A 23,844-nucleotide genomic window follows, 5' to 3' on the forward strand; every position below is an offset into this window, starting at 1 on the left:
AGAGATTCTGCTCAAGGGAATTTCCTCTGAGAGGGGCCTTAGGAGATGCATTAGCGGTGGATTGGTAATTCCCACTTCTGTACGCGTTTCCTCCGGTCCCTGTCATTCCTCAAGTGTTAAGGAGGTTCTCCAGCATGGGGTCTGGCATGGATTCACATGCTCATGAATATTCCCCGTCGTCAGGCTGGGAATCCTCGGTAAAGAAAAAAATCAGTATCAGTTTCGTTTCTGATCTGTCTTTCGTAGTAGTAACCAATCACTGACCTCTGCGTCATACTGACCACAGCCAATGACTGCCCTCTACCTAAGCCCCGCCTCTGGCAGCCATCTTCAGATTTTTACTGCACGTTTAAGTGTTGGGAGTCCTCGTGCTTAGCTCTCGAGATTTTTGCTGCGTGTTTCACGCTTTTTTAGGTGAATTTTCACATTTTCTCGGTTAATCGAGTCTCAAGCTCCACCGTTTCTACTCCCGTTAACGGCTACCCGTTGCAGGATTTTCCTACGCTCCTCAAGGGTGAAGATTTCGTCGAATCAACTTCTTGGGGGATTCCAGAAGATTCGCGGCCTACTTCGAGATGGCCCAGGATGCGAGTTCGTCGCCCGGACCCAAGCTGTTTCGCAGCTGCCCTGGATGTGGGCTGCAGGATGTGTTTAAGGAAGACGAACATTTGCGATGCCTCTACTGTCTTCATGGGGACAAGACTCATGTAGAGAAGGACTGCCAGTTCTGCAAGAACTTGTCGGAGCGGACCATGAGGGACCGTCGATCCCGTCTCGCAAGCTGGTTGGAGAAGGGCTCGACGGGTGAGAAGAAGAAGAAGAAAGGGTCCGAGCGGGCTTCTAAGTCCTGTGCGGGCGCCCCGGCGACGGGGGCCCAACACCAGGCCAAGCGCCGCGAGTCCGCTGGCTCCGGGAGCGCCGAAAGGTGGAGCTCTTCGGTCGCCAGGCAGGGCGCACCTTCCCCGGCACCGTCAACCACAAGCCAACGCTCCGGTTCGGGGAAGAGAAAGTCCGAGACCCCGGGTAAGCTTCGGGAGAAGCCCCGACCGATCTCGGAAGAGGGGGAGCGAGGCATTGCCCCTCCCCCGAAGGAGAAGGCCCGGGACGCACCTAAGGTGGTGAAGGCCCCTACCCAGCAGGCAAAGGCCTCTATCGAGGCTATCGCGGCGACTCTGGCCAAGCCGGCAGAGACAACGCCAGCGGAGACTGCCTCTGGGACTAGAGTTTCCCTGCCGCCAAGGAGGGAATCCTCTTTTCAACCCATCGTTGTGGCCGCCATGATGGAAGAAGCGAGGGGGGGCACGGTGCCCTCCTCGAGCTCGGAGTCGGCCTCGGAGGAGGAACTGACCGAGGCCGTGGGGAACCTCGAAGTCCAATTCGAGAAGGTTCGATCCCGTCAGGAAGATCCTCGGGACATAACCGAGGAAGACGACGATGGTGAGGAAGAGCGGCCTTCCCTTCCGGCACAGCCGGATCCTAGGCCTCAAGATGGCTCGGCGGCCATTTTGTCTGCCATCCAGTCCTTATGCTCTGAGATAAGGATGAGATTCCCACGGCCCAGGCCGGAGGACCCACATCCCGGCCCGTCGGGAAGTCCTCAGAACAAACGACGGAGGACCCACTCTCCTCCGCCCGCCCCCGTAAGGCCTGCAGTTCCCTCCTCATCCTCCCACGAGTCGGGAGATGACGGTGCGTTGGGATCGACGACGGGGTCTGAGGGCGACGACGGGGTCTGAGGGCGACGACGACGGAACGGGTCTCCCGTCTCCCGTTGCACGGGCCTCGCCGCCCGACGAGATTGGCTCATTCCACGCCATGATCGCCAGGGCGTCCGAATTGTTTCAGCTCTGCCGAGAGGAGCAGAGAAAGAAAGGTTTCCTCGATCAGCGCCGGGAGGCCAAGAGGAAGACTGTCATCGCGGTGCCCCTAATCAATGACATCTGGGAAGAGGGCCTGTCGGTTCTCAAAAACCCCTCCACGGCACCAGCCAAACGGGACCGGTACGAGAAGAAGTACCGGGTCCCTGAAACTGCTCCCCTGTGCCTCAGGGCCCAGCCAACGCCAGACTCGGTCGTCTCGGCGGCGGCAAAGAAGAAAGCGGCGGGGTCAGGAGCCTCGACGTCGAATTCCCGGCCGGACGGCGAGGGAAAGAAGTTGGACGCCATGGGGCGGCGGGTCATTTCGTCGGCGGCGATGACGATCAAAGCGGCCAACGCCCTGGCGATCGTGGCCCGTTACGACAGGGAGCTCTGGTTTAAGCTGGCCCCCATATTGGACTTCCTGCCGGACGACAAGAGGTCCGAGGCCCTCGAAATACTGCAGGAGGGCGAGGTGGCGTCGGACCACGCCATAACGGTGGCAACCAATATTGCCGATACCGGGTTCCGCCAGCTGGGCAACAGTGTTTGCCTACGACGACGGGGTTGGCTCCGGGCGACCGACTTCCATCAGGACGTCCAGACCAGGGTGTTAGACATGCTGTTCGACGGCAGCAACTTGTTCGGGAAGGCGGTGGACGAATCCCTCCAAGCCATAAAAACGGACACAGAGACGGCCTGCGCCCTAGGAGCCCTTCAGCAACGACGGCCCTTTCGGAGCCCCGGAGGCAGACAGGGTGCCTCCAAGGGATCCACCGGTGGCTCGTCTCAGGAGGCCTACAGGGGCCGCGGCAAGCAGGGAGCGCCTCGCCGCCGTCGGCAAGGTGGCCAGGGCGGCAAGGCCTCCACCTCCAAGCAGGACTGAACCGGCCGTGGTCTCGGGCCCCCACCGAAGCACCCCGGTGGGAGGCCGGCTGACGAATTTCGTCGGCGTGTGGAAGTCCATCTCCTCCGACCGTTGGGTGCTGGATACCCTGGCAAGAGGACACTCTATCGAATTCCTGAAGTGCCCTCACGTTCCACCTGTGGCCAGGAAGGAAAATCACGACCCGCAACTGCTGTTGGAAGTACGGGCGATGCTCAGGAAAGGCGCCATCGAGCTTGTCCCGAAGAGGCTCCGGGGTGTACTCAAGGTACTTCCTTGTCAGGAAGAAGACGGGCAGCTGGCGCCCCATCCTGGACCTTCGTCGTTTGAACAAATACATCAGATCAGAAAAGTTCAGGATGGTCACCCTCCAGCACGTACTGGGACAGCTGGAGGAGGGCGACTTTCTATCGTCGTTGGACCTGGAGGATGCATACTTCCACGTTCCCATCATCCAAAAGTCACCGAAAGTTCCTCAGGTTCGTCGTCCAAGGACGCCACTACCAATTCAGAGCACTGCCGTTCGGACTGAAGTCGGCCCTCAGGGTCTTTACCAAGTGCCTAGCACCAGTGGCGGCGCGGCTGCGCCTGCAGGGGATTCACGTCTACCCCTACCTGGACGACTGGCTCATCCGCTCAAGGACGAGGGAACTCGCCGTCGAACACACTGCGAGGACCGTCCAGCTACTCACAGATCTGGGATTCGCCATAAACTACCCAAAGTCCCACCTGGTGCCGTCGCAGGTGGCCCTGTTTCTGGGAGCGAAGCTCGATACAGTGAGGCGCCTGGCGGCCCCGTCGGAAGAACGGACGAACACCATTCTAGGCAAGGTGCAGCGCCTGCTAGCCACGGACGTGGCCAGGGTGAGGTCCATCAAGTCCCTCCTGGGGATGATGTCCTCTTGCATCCACCTGGTGCGCCTCTGCAGACAACGGATGCGCCCTCTTCAAGAATTTCTCGACGCCCGTTGGATGCAGGCGACGGGCACCTTCGAAGACAGGGTCCCCCTCAACGAGGGGTTCCGGCGGGCGATTCAGTGGTGGGGCGTTCGAGCGCACCTCACGGCGGGCAAGGACTTTCAGACGCCAGCATACCAGGAGACGGTGACGACGGACGCCTCCCTGGAAGGTTGGGGCGCCCACACCGGAGATCTCCACGCAAGAGGCCTCTGGCTCCTGGAGGAGAGGCTCCTGCAAATCAACGTCCTGGAACTCCGAGCCGTGTTCTGGGCTCTCAAATCGTTCCTCCCGTCGCTCAAGGGCAAGGTGGTGCGGATCTTCACGGACAACACCACGACAATGTTTTACATACGGAAGCAGGGAGGCACCAGATCCCCAGCCCTATCCAAGGAGGCACAGGATCTGTGGCACTGGGCGGTCGCCCAGGGGATGTTCCTGGTTCCCTTTCATCTGGCAGGAGAAAGCAACACCATCGCCGACTCGCTCAGCAGGGAGCTGTGCGCGTGTCACGAGTGGGAACTGCGCTAGGATCAGGTAGATCAACTCTTCCGACGATGGGGCAAACCCCAAATCGACCTGTTAGCAACAGCGACGAACTCGAAGTGCAAGAGGTTCGCCAGCAGGTTTCCCCAGCCGAGAAGCATGGGCGATGCGTTCTCGTTCCCCTGGGACAGTTCCCTCCGTTGCCGTTGCTGCTTTGACTCATCAGCCAGCTCAAGAGGTCCCGGTGCAGGATGATCCTCGTCGCACCGGCGTGGCCGAGGCAGATCTGGTTCCCGGACCTTCTGGACTTGTCAGCGTCCCCTCCCATCATGCTGTCGACGGACTCGGACCTTCTCTCCAGAGAAGGAGGCGCCATCTTCCACCACGACCCGGAGTCGCTGAACCTGCAGGCTTGGCTCCTACAGCGCTAGAGTTTGGAGGCTACGATATACCGGCCGATTGCTAAAAGAATTTATGAACGGTCTGTTCCGGTCGTTCCCGCCGGTGAAGGCACCGGCCCCGGCGTGGGAACTTAACGTGGTGCTGACCAGGCTCATGGGGCCCCCATTCGAGCCGATGCACTCCGCAATGATGAAGTTTGTGTCGTGGAAGACTGCGTTCCTAGTGGCCATTACCTCCGCACGATGAGTGGGAGAGATCCAGGCCCTATCCTGCAAAGCACCGTACTTGACTTTCCATGCCTCAAGGGTGGTGCTTAGGACGCACCCCTCCTTTATGCCCAAGGTGCCGTCGGACTTCCATCTTAACGAGCCCTTGGTGTTACCTGTTTTCTTCCCGTCTCCTTCGTCGCCGGCCGAGAGGACTTTGCACTCTCTGGATGTGGCTAGAGCGCTGAAGTTCTACGTGGACCGCACGAAGAGTTTCCAGAGGACATCACAGCTGTTCGTGAACTTTGGACCTGTGAATCAAGGGAGGGCTCTCTCGAAGTCTTCTATTTCCAGATGGCTCTCCGGCTGCATCATGCACTGTCACCGGTTGGCTAACCGACCGCTGCCAGGCCGTCCGAGAGCCCATTCGACCAGAGCGATCGCTGCTACTACGGCGTTCTTATCTGGTGTGCCCCTGCTGGACATCTGCAGGGCTGCTACGTGGAGGTCGACGCACACCTTCACGAGATTCTACTGCGTCGATCGGGATTCCAGGGAGGAGTCCAGGGTCGGCCAAGCAGTGCTGCGCAACCTGTTCACTTAAGGTGAGCCTGGTGAGGAGGTAAGAGATGCTTAATGTTGAGTTTTTTGTATTGCTTAATGTTGAGCCTTATGCCACCCCCCGTGGTTGTGCATGTGTGTACTGCTATTTATTCTTATATTCATGAGCATGTGAATCCATGCCAGACCCCATGCTGGAGAAGGAACAAGTTACTTACCTGTAACTGTTGTTCTCCAGCATGGATTCACATGCGAACCCTCCCGCCTACCCCTCTGCGGCTCTTCACTTGGTCATACTGCCACTTCACGTGCTACCAAATCTGAAGATGGCTGCCAGAGGCCGGGCTTAGGTAGAGGGCAGTCATTGGCTGTGGTCAGTATGACGCAGAGGTCAGTGATTGGTTACTACTACGAAAGACAGATCAGAAACAAAACTGATACTGATTTTTTTCTTTACCGAGGATTCCCAGCCTGACGACGGCGAATATTCATGAGCATGTGAATCCATGCAAGACCCATGCTGGAGAACAATAGTTACAGGTAAGTAACTTGTTCCTTACGGAGGTTCGGATCCCACATGATCCTCATTGTTCCGAATTGTCCCAGGAGAGCGTGGTACCCGGACCTTCTAGAAATGTCCATCTGCCCTCCACGCCGTCCTCCCTACCGAGTCAGGCTCTCAACCTTCACGCTTGGTGTCTGAAAGGTTGAGGTATAAGGAATGGGACCTCTGGGTTGACGTGATGGAGGTGTTGCTTTCGGCCAGGTGGCCGGCAACCAAATCCCTGTACCGTTGGCGTATGTTTTGCGACTGGTCCAGAGGACAAAATGTTGATTTTCAGTGTTCCATTCTCGTGGTTCTGTCTTTCTTGCTTTCTTTGGCCCACAGTGGCCTTCAAGTAGGTACCATTAAGGGTTACCTGGTGGCGCTGTCTATTTCAAGCGCTTGTCTGAAGAATGGTCTTACTCGAAGATTCCTTTGATTTCCCAATTTCTTAAAGGGCTCACTAATGTGTTCCTGCCGTCCTCATTCCAGGTGCTGGTTTGGGATCTGAATTTGGTCTTGTAATTCCTGATGGGTGCTCCATTTGAACCTTTGCACCCTTGTCCTTTGAGACTATTGTCTTTCAAGACGGTGTTCTTAGTTGCGGGTACTTCGGCTCGCAGAGTGAGTGAATTTCAGGCACTCATCTAAGCCGTCCTTTACTGTGTTCCATAAGGACAGTGTTGTACTGAGGGTACGTCCTTCCTTTCTACCTAAGGTAGTGGCTGAATTTCATTTAAGCCAGAAAGTGGTACTTCCTTCTTTCTGTCCTCCTCCTCATCCTGGTAAGGAAGAGGAGTGTCTCCATAGGTTGGACCCTAGGAGAACTTTGAGCTTTTATATTTCTAGGATGGCCAGGGTCAGAGTGGACGATCAACTCTTTGTGGAGTATGCTGGACACTGATTGGGCCAGGCTGGTACCAAACTGACCTTGTCCAGGTGGATTATCCTCACCATTACTGAATGTTACTGATTGGCGGGCAAGGACCCTCCGGAAGGGTTACGAGCTCATTCCACTAGGGGCGTGGCTACTTCCACAGCCCTGCAGCGGGGAGTTCCTATTAGGAATATTTGTGATGCAGCCACATGGGCTTCTATCCACACCTTTGTTAAACATTACTCCCTGGATACACTCCATGTTCAAGATATGGCCTTTGGTGAGGCGGTTCTTTATTCCGCCATCTGATTTTGTACTCTAAATTCTTTTCCCTCCTCCATTTTCTGGTACTGCTTTGGGAGTCTGTCAAAGATGTGGAATACTTCGGAGGAGCATCCAGTCGAAAGAATGTTACCAGTTGGTAAGTAACTTGTTCTTCAAGTTTTATGATATAAAGCTTTTATTCGGTGCCTATAACCACCTTAGAGGTCTATAAATTGGTGTATCGTGCCCTTGGTTTGGGTAAGTGCCAGCATGCACTATTTCTCCTTTCATTCATGTGCAGTGCACTCCAGCAACCTTCTCTACCTATTCCAGCCATTGTTGTCCCTCCTTTATTATGCTTCTACACTGGCCTTTGCCGGTGCTAATATCCGATGTCTCCCATCTGCACTGTCGCCTTCTTGGCATTTTCCTCTCGTGCACCACCCTCTCAAAATTGGATTGTGTCTTCTAGTTTAGCCTCTTGTGTCTTTTTCTTGGCGCAGTATTCTTGAACAGATGCTGCATCTGACATTCCTTCTCCTCCTCTTGCGGTTGATCCCTGGGTATGTGTCAGGTATCTGGTGTCTATAGTTCTAAAAACTGCTTATGGTGTCTGAATTGGCCAGTTGCTGATTCGCACTGCTCGACCCGGCCTCTTGGATGCTACAGAGAGTCCCCTATCACGCATGTGCAGCAGTTGCATTTAGAATCTTTCTCTTCTCACCCACCACGCTCATTCCAATTTCTTTACTCTAAAGGTACATCCTCTCACTTATTAGCAAAACATGTCTTTGTCTCTTGCCTCCTGTCCCCCCTTCTTCTCCCTCTTTCTCTCCCACTTACCTCTTTCTCAGGTATCTTTAACTACCACTTGCTCTCTATTTAGTCACTGATACTCTCATCCATTCCCTCTTTTGGTGTAGGCAAGACCGCTGAGTCAGCCAGTGTCCCACCTCACACCAGTTCACTGGACGTTTTCATGTATCATGGATCATCCCAACAGCAATACTGTATATAAGAGAGACAGACTGAATACCCTGTCCTACAGCAGTACATTTGTATTAAGTCCTCTATTGTGCAGGGTTTTCAACCAAGTTAGTCCAAATTCTCACCGTTAAACGAGACAATACACCCTTTAGGAGGGAAGAGAACTGTCATAAAGTACAGATCATTCTCACAGTAATGACAAATTAATGTCAATGCAGTGTACTGAAATATATATATATTTTACTAAAGATGTCTGTGCATGGCCTCCACCCCCTCGAGATGTGTTTTTCTCAGGTTTTGCAGCTGTCCACAACGACTTGAGTGGCTCTTGCCTGACAATGTGACTGTCATCCAAAGAGAGACTTAGTGAGTCATAGTGTGATAAATGGAAGTGTGAAAGGAGGGGTACTGCTAATGTATCATACAGTTTGTTCATAAAGTCAACTGTATAATAGGTAAGTACAAAACATTAGGCATAGATATTAAAAGCAGTGAACCTGTCGGAAAGGGACAACGTGGGTGTGTAAACCACAGAAAACATAGCTCAAACATTTCAGGCAATATTAGCTATAAGTTTACAGGCCTAAAGTGGAGTGATGCCTTTAGACCATAAATACAACCTTTAAAATAAAAGGTAAAGGATTATAATTCAAGATCCCAAAATGTCAGCCTAAAGTATATACCAGTGAGCTGCTCATGAACACTAATGTATTTAGGTACTTTAGGCAATTGAGAAACTTTTCTGAATAAAATGTATATGGAATAAAGTACTACGGTACGTTATAAGGATATTGCAAGTCACTGCGGAGCTCTGTGGCAAAGTAGAAGAATGAGGCTGAAAGGCTGAGTACCTTTCATAAAGTCATGGAACTACAAGGTAACTTGCAAATATCCTATTTATGTACATTAGTGGGTCATTCCTTATATTACAGGGCCACACACTGTCACCTCATTTACTGCCTGGCTCTTGCTTAATCTTATAAATCTAGCATGCAGCCTGTAATGTAGAAAAATGTTGGAATAGTTTAATAAAATGCATCAAAAAAAGTTTTCATCATGTGCTTTATAAAGGACTATTGCTCACATGTCAGAGTACACACATTGAACAATCTACCATAAACAGTTCTTTGTCAATGACGATCTTTAAAGTGTCAAAGAAAACAATTTTACATGCAAGAAATTAGAAAAGCTTGTTGCAGCTTTAAATGCAGCAGTGACAGCTGCAGTTCTGCCCTGTGCTGGCTAAAGCAGCAGGCATTGTGACGTCACAACTGAAGAGTAATAACTGATTACAGAGCATTTGTGATGTCATGTTCTTATTACAACTCGCCTTTAATCATAACATTATTTCCAGGCTTTTGTACGGATATTGCAGTCTGACTTGTATTATAAATGGATAAAGGCAATAGACAGCTAGTGTTACACATTAGGTAAATTCTACTTGCAGTCCCAGGAGTCACGAAAAGGAGCGCCACTTAACTGGTGTACCAGGAGGATTACACAGAAGAGTTTTAGGCCCATGTTCAATGACAGAAGGTGTTAGGAGGGCTGCAGAGTAGGGACACAAACTCAATGAAGAAAATGTGTAGTCAAGGGGGCACTCAAAATGTATGTAGATGTAGCCCAGTGGCCCTGATTTAGAAGACCATAAACAAGGTGGGTCGGAAGGCCCAGTGAAGGCTACTCGCACTGAAGAATAGTGCACAGAAGGATCTCAGACTTGGTTGCAGGGATCACTTTCGGCGTTGTGATTGGTCTGGTTAGGCGTTGATTCCATTCTCCAGAGTCACAGAAGGGTTGCAGGCCCAGAATGACAGGATCCACGAAGGACAGGCAACCCATAATGACGGCACAACTAAAGCATCAGCAGCGGGATATGTCTTGGGGTGACCTTGCAACAGGTCACTGCCACTCATGAAGAATCAAAGGATTCAAGACACAGGCTGGATCCAATGGTCAGGAGTAGCAGGACCGACATGATTTAAGAGTTCCCATGAAGAAATCCACACTTTTGCTGAGAAACATGTTCTGGTCCATGCACAACAGGAACTCCTTTTCCACGTGTGTCCCTCAGGTTCCTGAAGAGTCAGTGGAGCCGCAACAAAATGCAGAGTATGGTAAACTGACTGTGACCACAGGTTCAAGGGAGGAGCTTGCATGCAACAGGTTTCTCCTGGACGAAGAGAGTCAGTGACTTGCTCGAAGGAGAACAGACTTCTGCAGTACAGCCTTCAGATTCCCCAGTACCCCTCGTGGTCCTGGCAAGCCCGCGATCGACTAAAGATTGGCTCCAAATACCATGTATATGCAGGTTACCTCAGCCCTCAAATCACTGACTGTGCAAGATTGAAAGATTTGTATTCCTCTAGAACTTCTCATAATGTAGGATGTGGCTTAGATTACCAGGCAAGATCTCTATCCAGCGCAAACTGGATCCAATGTGCAGTTTTACATTGTGAGCTTTTGCAGAGCCTGTCAGAGATGATGATCCTGTTGTAAAGCGTAATGGAGAAGACCAACAAAGTCAGTGTTTTGAGTCCCAGGGCTTAAATAGGACCATGTATCCATTTTGGTTACTACACAGATAAAGGATGCTATCTTGCAGTACAAAATGGTGATACAGTATTGCCACAGCTTTGCAAGGTAGACACTGCCATCTGCCTGCTTCAACTCCACTGCCTGGATGGGTGGAATCGTTGGAAGGCAAGAAAGGGGGAAATAAATTACCCCTCCCGGGAACCATAGCGAATACCAAGGCAGCCCAATTTTAATAAGTTACTGCAGTGGGGTTTACAGTCGACCTCACTGACCCAAATCCATGTCAAGATTCCCTAGAGCTACTGCATATGCCTTCCTGAGACTCGCACATTCCCTAGCCCTTCCCCCAATATAAGCCCTTTGTGGCTTCCTCTGTCAGAGAATCCCTTAACTTATATACTTTATTTCCCCCAGACCACCTCTTAAAACTGTTTCTTGCCACTTGCATCTGGAAAAAATGTAATGCTTTTCATTTACCATCTCGCCACCTTCTGCACATAACACGCTCACAATCCCACCCACCACCTTCTGCTCTACTTTTATTAGAATTTCACTACCTGCACACCCTTTTTACACTTCCAATCTGTAGACAATGCAAGACTTACCTCTGCTCATGCCTTACTCATAACCACACTTTCTGCACCTTCTTACCATGCAGCGTACCTTCTGATCCACTTTCATTAGACCCCCACCTTATTCATCCATTCTGAGACGCACCTTTCCTACGCAAATCCTTTTGAAGACTGCACCTTCTTCACACCCAATGCTTATACTTTCTGCCCATCCGCTTGCAGGTAACCCACTGTTAAGATGGATTTCTAAAATCAACCCTGGTGGGCACATTTTAGGAGGCCACCCTATGGTGAACAAGGAGACTCTGAGAATTTGGCCAAAGCCCAATCAAGGTATCGGTGGAGAGCAGTCGTAGTGTAGTTTCAGTAGAGCATGAGCATGGTCCAGGGCCCTCAATGAGTCCACACAGAATAACACACAATGATTCAGCTTACAGTCACTTATAAAAATAGTTATTTAGGCCTTTAGAACACAATAAGAAATTAAAATAGCAGGTAGTAATTTCACACAAAACCATATAACACAAATATATACATTCACCAGAAGGTTCATGCACATTACATTACTTAATAAGTAACCAGGTGTCAAAGAGGGAAGTACTCAGATTTAGGTAACAATAATGAGAACCAGTCACAAGTACATTTCCCTATACTTCAGAAGTCCAGCCCCTAAGATGTAGGGGGCCTTGGGCCTTGTGCCCAAAAGTCACAGCTTCCAATACAAGGTTTCTCACATGAAGGTGTTCTCTATAGGATGCAACTGGCTTGTGGTGGTGATTCAAAACCGTTCCAAACTATTTAAAGGTTTTGCAGAAATTTGTCAGAAGACAGGTTAGTTCTCCTCTCTTACAGCCCAAGCTAACTCAGGGGCAGGATACTTGACTGAGGTTCGATTACCAAAGGTAAGTGAGAGGAAGATGGGAGACAAAAAGCTATCACCCAATGTTAGCCTATGGAGAACGGTGGGGTGTGGTGGGGGGGAAGCGCACTTGCACAGATATGCTTACTTACTCCGGACTCAGATTTTCCAAGTGTCACGATGGATCGTCTATCGTCTGGAGGTTGCTGGGAGTGCAGTCTTCTGCCCTTTGTTCAAGTGAGATGTGCCCAGGGGTTGCAGGTTAAAATGCTACTCTGCTCAGATTCAAATGGAAGATGCAAGCCCAGTCGATGAAGAAATAGACTTTTGCGATACAGACCTCTTCAGGTCACTTCACAGTATGGATGAAGGTGACATCCAGTGACAATCACTGTTTGCAGGTTCCGACAGGCATCCTTCCACTTGGGGCCAAAGAAGCAGCTGCAGGGCAGGTTGCCTTTATGGTAGGAAGCTGAAAATTCGGGAGAAGGTGATTTATGGCACAGCCTGGCAACCACAGTGACAATTCTGGCAAGTTACCCCACTGGACAGTACACTAGGTACTCCAGGTACATCTTCCAAAGGCTCTTGGGGCATGCAACCTTGAGAGGATGTTGAGACTGGTTGGTGCCACTAGTCCAGGGGCTGGTGCACCAACAAGGGATTTCGGAGATCACCCAGAAGAGCAGTGCTTCAACAGGCTAGTCACTAGAGGGGATGCTGGTCCACCGCAGAGGTCATCCTCGGGCTGCTCCTATTTGAAGGATTCTTGGCTCCAAGGTAGATCTGAAGCATGGCAGCAGGAGTCCTCTTCTTATCTAAAACTGGAGCTGAGAGGGCCTCCAAGCCCACCAATGGAAAGGATCTGCCCCAGCAGCAGACTTGCTAGCACCAGGAATGTGGAATGCGACTAGACTGTCCCATTCCCCTTCCTGTGACAGACAGACAATTTCCAGTGCAAGTGCATAACGCTATACGGTATCTCCTGACCTGGAAGGCAGGAAGAAGGCCAAACTACAATATGTCCAAAAAACAAGCGCAAATCTCATGGTGCTGCCTTTTTGGGGCACTAGCCACGTTTAGTAGCCATACGTGGTAAATGCGAATATGCTCAACAAAAATAAAGCCAAAATGGCAGAAACATAACTTTGTCTTTAAGCACATATAAAAGTAACCCAAAATCCATAGTTTAAAATGTTGTGGCACTAGAAATGTATCCCCATTGCACTGCACTGTAAGCTGCTGTGTGCAATTTAAAAATACAAGAATCAAAATGGAAACAAGGTTTCCCAGTACTGACAGTCTGAAGGACTAGTCGGTTTCCCCATAACAAATGAGCAAAAGCAAAGTGTAGCTGAAGGATTTGCTTCCCTTCAAAAGTCAGGTCTGTATCAAAAGCAAAGCAAAAAGAATGGGGTTCCATAGAAAACCATGAAGGTAAAGTTGCAAAAAGAAAATATTTCATAAACACCCATCCTTCTGTACCCCTTTGCTCAGACCCACAACACCTGTGACCCTTCTACAGTTCCCCACCTTTTGCACCCTTGGAATTATCCCATCTGTAAATGCTACGTTAACATGGATGTTCTTTTTTTTAAAATTGTGTTTGTTTCTTTGACCCAGGGAAGATAAGAGGAATAAGAACCTCATGGAGCACAGGCGGATGCTGGAGCTACTCAGCAGGGTGCCTAAGACAGGTCAGTGCAATCTGACTGCTGTGGAGTGAATCCCTCCCGTCACTCCCCCCTGTACCCTCCACAAGTGTCCTGTGGTTTGAATGTATACCTAACCTCACCTTTTTTAACTTTTATGAAATGGTGTGATTCTGCCCCAGCGTGACTTTCACCTAGTATGTGGGAGCGCTGCTGTTCAGGAACGTGTTTTGCATAAGAAATTTTGTTTTAGATAAATGGCTAGAAATATTGTTTGGATTTGTTAATTATCTTTTATTTGTTTCTCTGTGAGGGAGGAACAGAACACATCGGACACCAATGATTTTTTTACATTTTTTTAATGGCTTTACTTTGAGTCTTGAAAAGGAGGGCGAGTAGTGGGAAAACGGCCAGCGACACTAACCAAATGGCCTAGTTGGTTCCTACTTCTAATAAACCTCTAATACCATCCAGAAATAAATTAGAGATATGAATGTCCACAAAAATTGAGTATCTCTCATAACAGATGGCTGTCCTTGTGGCTTCTGTGGGTACAGATGGGACTGGTCAAGACCCAGTTCTCCGTAGGACTGGTTTACTCCCTGGGTGATATTTTCCCCACAGCACATGCTTTTCCCGACATTCCGGGTAAGGACTGGGTTAGGTGTAAAGCTTTGAGTGGGTTTGTCTTTGCCTGTCTTTGTTTCTGTCCCCTAGATGAGTTGGTGGCCTCGATTGCCACCTGTGCAAGCCAGATTTGCACCCTTCTTGCCATAAGTCCCTAGCCCCCTTGCCTTTTTGGGTAGGAAAATCCCCTCTACCTGAATACTTTTGGATGAGATTTCTCCACACTGCCATCTGGGTTCTCGGAGGTTTCAATTTTTCTTTAATCGTGCTGTTGACCTTAGAGCCACCACGAGAGTCTGGGCTAGTGTGCCCATCTGACTTCGCTTTGAATGCTTCTTCTCAGGGTCTGGTCTCTGCCAGCCATTGGCCGAGGTTCTTTTCTGTCCCGCTAGTCTATCCCGTCCCTTCAACCTACCCTGTTATATAGTGGCTTAATTGGCACAACCCCACTTTAGCTAAATGGCCTTCTTGGCATAGCCAATACAGATTCTGACTCTGCTGCTCCTTTTCCACTCACTATATAACAACTATCTATTTGCAACATGGTCCTAACACCCTCATAGTCCTTTTTGTGCATTGTTTTATACGTGTGCTGATGGGGATTGTCCCAAAGTGGCTTCTAATTTATGGATGTTTTCCTATTAGTGACTAGTTTTTTGCTAGATATTTCCCTAATGCTACCACCTCCTCCCCATGTGTGTTGCCTTTACTTTCATTTGCTTGCAGCTTTTGCATATTGTGCATGTTTTAATTCTAAAAATCTGTCAAGATCCTGCATTTTGAGGTTACAAAGACCCTCTCTGCCATGTTGGAATCAGATAGCATTCACATGTGAAGTGTTCCGTGCTCCCATCTAAGGCTGCATGTTTATATTTCTGATCTTAGTGCCGCTGCCTTTTTCCTGTCTGCCTCAGAATCACTGTTTGGCACAAATTTGCACACCGTGCTGAGGCTTGCACACTTGATGTGCATTGTCCGTTCCACCCTGCTCCTTGCATGGAAATGCGACTGGGTGCTGATTGGCCTGTTGGACAAACCTGCCTGCTCTGTGTGTTTTACAGCCAGCCAGGTGCTGATTCTCTCTGGGATTTGCCTTCCTGTAGTAAGCCTGTCCTGGGAACTCATGATGGGACTTCATCCCCTCTCACATATGACTTATTCCCCTCTCACATATGACTTATTTTTCTTCTGGATAGTGTGTAGGCGAGGAGGGGTTCTCATTACTTCTTATGACAGTGACTGCACTCTAGGATCTCTGCCTGGGGTACTGACGGAGCAGTGGGAGATCTTTGTCCCAGTTCCAAGGTTCACATCTTGTCCCCTAGAGTTCCCCAATCTCCCTCTATATGTGAAAAAGGTGACCTTTTCGTATAGGGTCAAAAGCACTTTTTAGAGAAATGGTGTCCATAATATGTAACAGAGCATAGCAATCCTATTACTAGGTGCCTAACAATAGTTGGGGTTTGTGATGAGATAAACCATATTGTGACGAGGGCTTGGGAACTTCAAAACAGAACTAAAAGATAACAATCTAACAATAATAAAAGGCCAGATGTAGGTTTGTCTGATGCAGTCATGCGCAGTAGAGGCTGCCTGAAGGCACTGAAATGCTCCGCTAGAGGGAGCTGTTGCCTTAGGATATATAGTTGTCCACTGTGCATAGCTTCGCCTGTTGTCACCGCTAGAGGAAGCTGTAGGCCTAGGATATATAGTGGTCCTGCTGTGTGAACGAAAACCTGTACTTTGGCCCATGTACACCGGACTGTACACTAGTGTAACTATAAATGAAATTTGCCAAAGCGCATAGACAAAACAAATATGTACAGAAGCATACAGTGAGACTGTCTACAGTAGGGCTGTGTAACATAATACAGCGACAGTGAATATAGTGTGTTAAATAGGCCTAGACAATTACAATGGTGATAGGAGAGGTAGTCAAGCGGGAGGCCTTTTACCACTGCGTATCCCTGGGAGTTACTTCAAGAGAATGGTAGGTACTTTTTGGAACAGGCTTGAAGCTCTTATTTCGTGCAGGAGCGTATTAGTGTTGTGGATCCAGGAGAGCAAGTGGGAGCCAGTGCTGGGAGGGCGATTATACAAACAGGTTAAAGATGGCTAGGGTATAGCATCATATTCAGTGGGAAAGATAGGGGGGATTGGCTCCATTACTTTTACATCCTATTCCTGATCAGATGATCATCTTGGTATGTCTCAGGATGGTGCACAATGCACTGATCTGTGACGAAACGCTCGGTCTATACACTCAAGTCTTATATCGTAGCACTGGCCAAGGACAAATCCTCTTCAACCTCCAAGGCCACTTCTGTCAACAAAGAACACAATTACCTGGACACCATAGCAAAATCATTCTACATAAATGCCCCTCTACATTTTCATCAGCTGAAAGCTGATGGCATTTGGCTTGGAACAAGCGTTGCATTTGTGTGAGATGTCCAACGCCACCAAAGCTTTATCTGCACACCTACAGGACCCATTGCTTCCCGAACTTGCAGAGGCCAGTCAGCTTGTAAAGCAAATGTTCAGCTTGACCAACAACTGTAGACACTACAGCAGAAGCCCTTGGTTCAGACGTTTGGCATACAGCATGGCTGTAACCCCCATATCTCTGCCAGGAAGCTTAGGATAAGGTGCCTCAACCTTCAGTTCAATGAAAACTGAAGGTTGGGGCACCTACTTTGGCCATTGACCCCAACTCCTTTCATGAAAATAGACCAACAATTTCTACTTTTAATACACTCAACTGATTGAGTCTCTCCCCTGCCACACCACTCTTAAATCAGACCTCAGACTCCCAATCAAAGTAATGAACTCCACATTCAAGACAAATGAAGCAACCAGACACCAACTCGCTCTTTTTGCCACCCCTTCCCATCTCCCCAACTAATTTCTCAGCATTAAAATCTTGCAGCCTTATCTCACACATTCCCTTTCAGACAACCCACCAGGTTTTCTACATTAAAATGTTTCCTAACCTTTCTTGCGGGTCGTCCATGGGTAGAAAGTATATACCACCCAATGACATCATTTGAACATGTACGCCACAATAGTGTCGAGGGGTCACTTGGGTACACCTGTTACCGAACAGCAATGGAATGGAGACTTAGGCATAAAGCAAGAGGATGGTGTGTGGCAGGCAATTTATAAAGTGGTATGGTCCACCACCATCACAGAACAATACAAAATGCACAATTGCAGGCTCCTGCAGAGATGGCATCTGACTGCATAAACTTTCTAAAATGTACCATGGCATTGCTGAAGGGGATGCAATGAGATAGGCACTTACTGGCATGTTTGGTGGGCCTGTCCACATGTTCGGCGGTACTGGAAAGATGTCTTAGCATGAGTTAAGAAGATTGATGGGATAATGGCCGCTGTTCCCGTTTTTAGTGTTATTTGGTCTGGAGAATACAGGGAACGGGTATGTGTGTTTAAACCACATGGCAAGTAATTTGTTTTTGGCATTGAGGGTATGCCTAATGATTTACTGGCAGAGGGGTCATCCTCTCACCTGTACAGAATAGGTGAGAAAGACTCATAAAATGAAAAATGTTTTTATTGCTTTTATATAAACCTTTAAAAGAAAAAAACAAAACATACAGCCAATACAACACAAAACCTACAAAAGAGAAGCGAAAAAAGAAAACATCTAAACTTCTTGTTACTTCCTCACCATTCTTCCATATTAACTGCGGTCAAACTTAATATTTTCAACAGTTCATATTCTAAGTTACGACTCCGAAGTGCCAAGAGTAAGGTGCACTCGTAATTCCTCAAGAAAGTTTATCAGTGCAAACATTAGTTTACGGTCCAACCCAGTAAACATGCATTGCCACCAATCATCGGCACTGGCCGTTGAGTATGTGCAAATAACAGTGCCCAGGGTCAGAATTTGCAAAGTCCGTAATTTTGTACAGAATAGAGTTAAGTGCTTTAGTGTCTCAACACTTTGTTCACAAAACCGACAAGTCTCATCCGTCTCTGTTTTGAGCCCAAGTTCCTGTACGCTCTTTAGTCGGAAATAGGTTAAGTCTGAACCGCATATATAAGGATCTCGATTTGAAGTCCGGAAACTGGAGTAAATAAGGTTGCAGTTCACCAAAAGCTCTTGCTTCATAAGGCACCTCGCTCATTGATTGAGAACTGCCTCTTAAATCACATGTTTGGCACAAGTCTGATCTCCAAAGCTGTCTTTTGGTTAAGTCCGGATTCTCCAATAATGTGGATACTGAAATGCCGTGACCCTTCAGAATTTCCCGACATTGATTGCTCCACAAGGCTAGCATAGTGTTTTCATCCCTGCCAGGGTCATGTAGTATTTTGTACTGTAAATTCGGAGCAGAAGTGATAGTCTTTCGGAATATGCATAATGCATTCCAACATAAACTGACATGAATTGATGTCAAACCAAGTTCTTATCTTAGGCACGCAGTTGATCTTCCCTTGGGTAAGTGTAAAACCCTCACCTAAAAGAAGTTTTCCAACGTGCGTCATAACTCATGAGAACATCCAAACGCATTTTCTACACCAAAAATCATAGCTGGCACTGCCTTTTGAAGGTAAAAGACCAAAGTTGGTTTCAAGGAGAATTTCCCATATTGTATGTTGATCGATACTTGGCAAACTAATAGTCGACATTTGCTTTACTGATTGGGCCCAAGGATCATCATCATTTATGTTGGTATTTAGCCAAATTCCCAAATATTTGGCACTTTGTGTTATCAAGTTAGTTTTTTCCAAGTGCCAAACAAGTTTGCGTTGTTCATTTTTTGCAGTCCTCAGATTTTGTAGAATCATTATTTCACACTTTTTGTTGATGTGTAGACCGTTGCTTGACGCATAGGATTCTAGTGCATCAAGTTTCTGCGGTAGCCCAATAGGTGTCTTGTCTAAAAGTATCAGATCATCAGTGTAAAGTAGCCAACCCACGTGAGCTCCATTGATCTTTGGTGTGAATGACGCAACGCCACTGAATGCTTCTCCTATATCAGATAAAAATAGATTAAAGATTATTGCTGCCAATGGGCAACCTTGCTTCACACCCTTAAAGGTTTGTATAGGTACTGATAAAGTCCCGCTACGGTCCAGTCTGATATTAATTGACGTATTGGTATGAAGTTCTCTGATTGCTTCAATGAGACTTGGAGGGCAATGCCAAAAGGACAGTTTTTTTTTTCCACAGGATCCACCTATTAATACTATCAAATGATGGGAGAAGTCTATAAGGGCTAAATAGACTTTGGTGTCTGTTCTTATGGCTTTCATCTTAAATTTAACAGAAGGATAAGGCCACACCCAATACCCTTCCCGAAACCGGCTTGTCTTGGGTCAACATTAGTTTCGATGGACCATTTTAGAAGTTTACATTGTAGTTGGGTTGCACATAGCTTACCCAAGACATCGAGAAGGGCGATAGGCCTATAGTCTTTCAGGTTGGTCCTATTGCCCTTTTTCAAAATAGGCACAATTTTAGCGCTTTTCCAAGATATAGAGGTGGTACTTTGCACTATTATTCTTTCAAAAAGGGTCATACAGAAGTCTGCCCATGCTTTAGGATTTTGTTTCATTGTGTAGTTGGTAAGTCAGTCAGGGCCTGGCACTCTTGAAGAATTCACGTTGTTTGTGTTCAGTAGATCACCACGATCAAACACCAAATCCCATGTGGCAAGCCTGATAGAGCTCCACTCATTGGCGCTCCCGTTATCACTATACATTTCAGTATAGAATTCATCCCAAGTTGCTTCCAAAATCTGTGTTGCCTGTAAAGCATCCTGTGGTGCAAATTTATCATTAATGAGCCGCCAGAACTCAGAGTAATTCTTGTTTGCCATCCTGGCCATCATTTCCTCTGAATCATTTTGAAGTAGCACTGAATTATGTGCCTTACTCCAGTTCTTAAATCTTTGTTTGACATCTTTTTTCATAGCTAAAAAAACTGCAATGTTAGATCTAGGAAGATTTCTGATCTCCCTTTGCATCTGTCGTTTCCGCTGTTGTACTTGTAGATCAAACTTTTGTCTATATACGAACTTCCGGTGTTTAAGCCCTTGTTTGTGGTCCGTAAACTGGGTTAGCAGGTGTTGATATTCAACTTGCCCTTTCTCTACATTAAGCCTACTGACAATATTGTGAATGTCTGTCTTTCAGCTCCAGCCTTATTCTGCCGGAACCAACACACACAGGATGTACCCATGTGGTGTACGATGGTTGACTTAAGACGTTAAATGTCAACTTCTTCATGTCGTGGTCATTGTGGTCCATTGGTATAACTTATAGTCAAGAGGCTCTTATATGCACTGGTTCTGAGACAAAGATATAGTCGAGGATCGAGCATTGCTTGGCTCTTTTCCACGTTGTTTTAGGTGGAATGTCCCCTGCCAGGTTAACATAAACATCTTTCTGGCGCCAATCTGTTGACCTAAATTAATGGCTGCCATCATATGAGCAGCCGAGCTCTTTTTTACAGTTCCACATTTTACCACAGTTTACACAGTTAATATTGAGATTGCCACAGATTATTAGGTTTGGTGACTGTCAGTCGTCCAATAGTGTGTTGATAACTGTAGTGATATGGTCAATAAAGGACAAGTTCCCTGCAGCAGCCTGATTCCAATACAGGTTGATGATGTTAAAGATTTCACAATCTCTCCTGTCATTTTGAGATCTGGTCACCGTAGCAACTTGTATGAAGGGTGAAATGGTGTTAGATTCCACATTCCTCAAACCTGCAGATTTCCTTACTGCAATCAGCAACCCATCCATTGGTCTTCCTTTTGAGTGCGTTATTGCAGGATTAAAGGCTATTTCAAATTCTTGTAAGGTTGGGCAAACAGACAAACAGGTTTCGTGAAGGCAGACCAAGTCAAGATCATAAATCCATGGTGTTTGAAACAAATGGGTGAATCCTCTTGTGTTCCATGTTCCTAGATTGAGTGAGGTCTGGTCGGCCAGTTCCTGGCATTATTTTCTCATTTTGGTATTCAGAGCAGTCGCGACTCAATCCCAGTCATTCATGTTTGGTGTGCCAGAGGGATGTGTTTCGGGCTACCTACTGCAGTTGTGGAGCACACCCGTCCCAGAATAGTTATCTTCAATTGCTCACCGTCCTTAGATTGCCTGACTACTTCATCCGGCATTGGACTCAAGGGTGACGTAGGATCAGTGTTCGGGTTCAGCCCATCCGTTTTCTTTACACTGGGAAGGTTCTGAGCGACGTCTTGCCAACTTCAGATTTTGCTTCACATTCCACTTCGAGGGTCGTGTTTGAACGTTTATAGATGTCAAGCCCAAGGGAAAGTAGTATTGGACCAACCTTTAACAGGATATCATGTATGATTATTAATTGAACATGCAGGATCACTTTATCATTTCTGGTTTCATCGAAAAATTCCACCGTTTTCAGATCTGAAGCAATTGCCCTCAGGCTCAGAACTAGATAAGTCGCAACACGTTCCGATGATTTAAAATTAAGTCATCTGCATCATCAACACGTTCCAAAGTCAATTTATGAACAGCTTCGTTGTTCTTAAGAGTGCTCTTTAGTTTGATGATATTCATAGCCAACAAGTCTGTGCTCTCCCTTTTGCGCACCGGTTGCCGACTATTCAAGTGCTCTTGACTCCCAGGTTCAAGTTTACAGTCCTCTTTCGAATGGTGTTGCAGGTCAAACGAAGGACTAAATGATTTGTGAGCCAAAGGAGTAGTTTCATTTAGTAAGACCCGCTTCTTTCGTTTTTCCTCCATAGTAAGAAAAGGGGAGCTTACTCTTGTGTTGTCATTAACTGCAGGTTCTGCTGGTTGAGTTAATGTACATACTCTTTGGTACATATTTGCATTTTGAACTTCCTGTGCACATAGTGCGTCTGCATCCGACTTGATTTGAGTCTCGTGAGGAGCATCAAGGCTCCGTTTTTTCTTTCTGTCATCCGTAATTAGGGTAAGAGAACTGACTCTAACTTTGTCGGTTCCTCTAGTGAGCATTAGTTGAGTTTGAGTGCATGTTTTTTGGCACTTTCGGAAGTCTCGGATTTCGTGGTCACTTAAATTTTCAAATACTACAAACTTTCCATGTGCCTCAACAGGAACGTCATTTTTCAGCGTTTTTCTTTTAGCATCCATCATTAAGAAGGGAGTAATGGGACCATCTTTGTTACTTATGCCGATATACATTGGTTGATTCTGTGAACAGGTTCTTAGGCACAGCACAGTGTCTCGATCTTCTGGATACTTTGTGACTTCAACAGCGGCCGGCTTAATTTGAGTGGCATCAGAACAAACAGGTTTCACTTCATCTTTTGACCCACCTGACGCCATTGGGCCATCAATTTCATCTTCATATGTAGACATATTTGTCAAATCAATTGATTCCTCATTGGCGTTGTTCTGTAGCGCACTAGAGCCGCTTATTATCTCTGTCTGCCTCCTTGCTCTTTTTTGAATTAGTGTTTTTTTCCTGCAAAAGGTTGGTGTTGACAGTTACATTAACTGTTTTTAAGTTGTGTAAGAATTTTCTTGAGTTATTTCCTCGTCTCATTTTTTTTAATAGTTGATTTTTTGTTTTTTTTCGTTGGGCCAGCACATAGTGAAGGCTTTAAGGTTTCCGTGGTGAATTTCTTAGAGGCGCCTTTAAAGATGTCAAACAGTTCAGGTCTGTTGTTTCCCTCTATGGAGTTTATGCTGGACACACTAGAGTCGGTACAGAGGCTCTTATTCAAACTGGATGGAGTAGAAGCTGAGGTCGAAGCAGTTTGTTGATTTAGAATGGCTACGTTGTCAGAAGATGGAGTACTCAATAATACTTCTGCAGAAGTTGCAGAGGCGATAGCTTCATTGATTCTTGGAGGACCATCTTTTTTTTTTTTGATAACACATTTTATTACATTTTGTGCAATAGAACAACAACATACCAAACCTTAATTATAAGACTTCGCATACAGGTGACAGAGTAGCACGGATAAGAATATTTAGATATAAGCAACCGTAGAGATACCAATAATGTTAATATATTGGACGGTAAGATAGCTGGCAGGTTGTGCATCGTGGTACAGTTCAAGACCTCACAGAGGATGATATTAGCGGGTGTAGGCCTTGTACATTTTTACAACAATACAGTTTGGCGATATTATACCAGAGTTATATAGTCTGTTCCCATTTTCCCCAGATCTTATCTGCTTTGCCCGGGCAGCCTCTAGCTTGGTAGACTCGGCGTTCCATAAGGATGGCTGCATCCACGTCCGTTATCCAGTGATCATATTTTGGGGTGTTTTCTGAGCCCCACAATTGTGCAATGTTCCTTTTAGCAATTCCTGTGGCTGTTGAAACAAGTAATTTTTCAAATTGTGACAATTCTACTGTATCAGCGATGCCCAATAGCAGGAGTTTGGGCTCCGTTGGAATCGGGCGGCATATGGCCCTGGAGAGTTTGGAGGACCATCTTTTGAGAGTGGCAACACAGCTTCGGCCGAAAAAGGATCCTTGTTAATGTTTATATTAGATTGAGGCTCCGAACAGTCTTCATTAAGCAGCACCACAATAAAGTGCCTCCTTTATAGA

The 23,844-nt window shown here is 47.2% G+C and overlaps 1 protein-coding gene across 5 annotated transcripts in view; it reads left to right on the forward strand.

Annotated features, from left to right (window-relative positions):
* The window catches only part of POLRMT (RNA polymerase mitochondrial), an 886,091-nt gene that overhangs the window by 807,983 nt on the left and 54,264 nt on the right, over positions 1–23,844 (forward strand). For all 5 annotated transcript variants that reach the window (XR_011303298.1, XM_069647859.1, XM_069647870.1 and 2 more), the window contains one exon: positions 13,619–13,692. Coding sequence is in view for 4 of the 5 variants with exons in the window: in XM_069647859.1 (XP_069503960.1) it covers positions 13,619–13,692 (74 nt within the window). In the remaining variant the exon portion in view is untranslated. The remainder of the gene's footprint in view (positions 1–13,618; positions 13,693–23,844) is intronic.

Source organism: Ambystoma mexicanum, chromosome 1p, assembly GCF_040938575.1.
Source record: "Ambystoma mexicanum isolate Mex_15411 chromosome 1p, UKY_AmexF1_1, whole genome shotgun sequence".
Taxonomy (NCBI): domain Eukaryota; kingdom Metazoa; phylum Chordata; class Amphibia; order Caudata; family Ambystomatidae; genus Ambystoma; species Ambystoma mexicanum.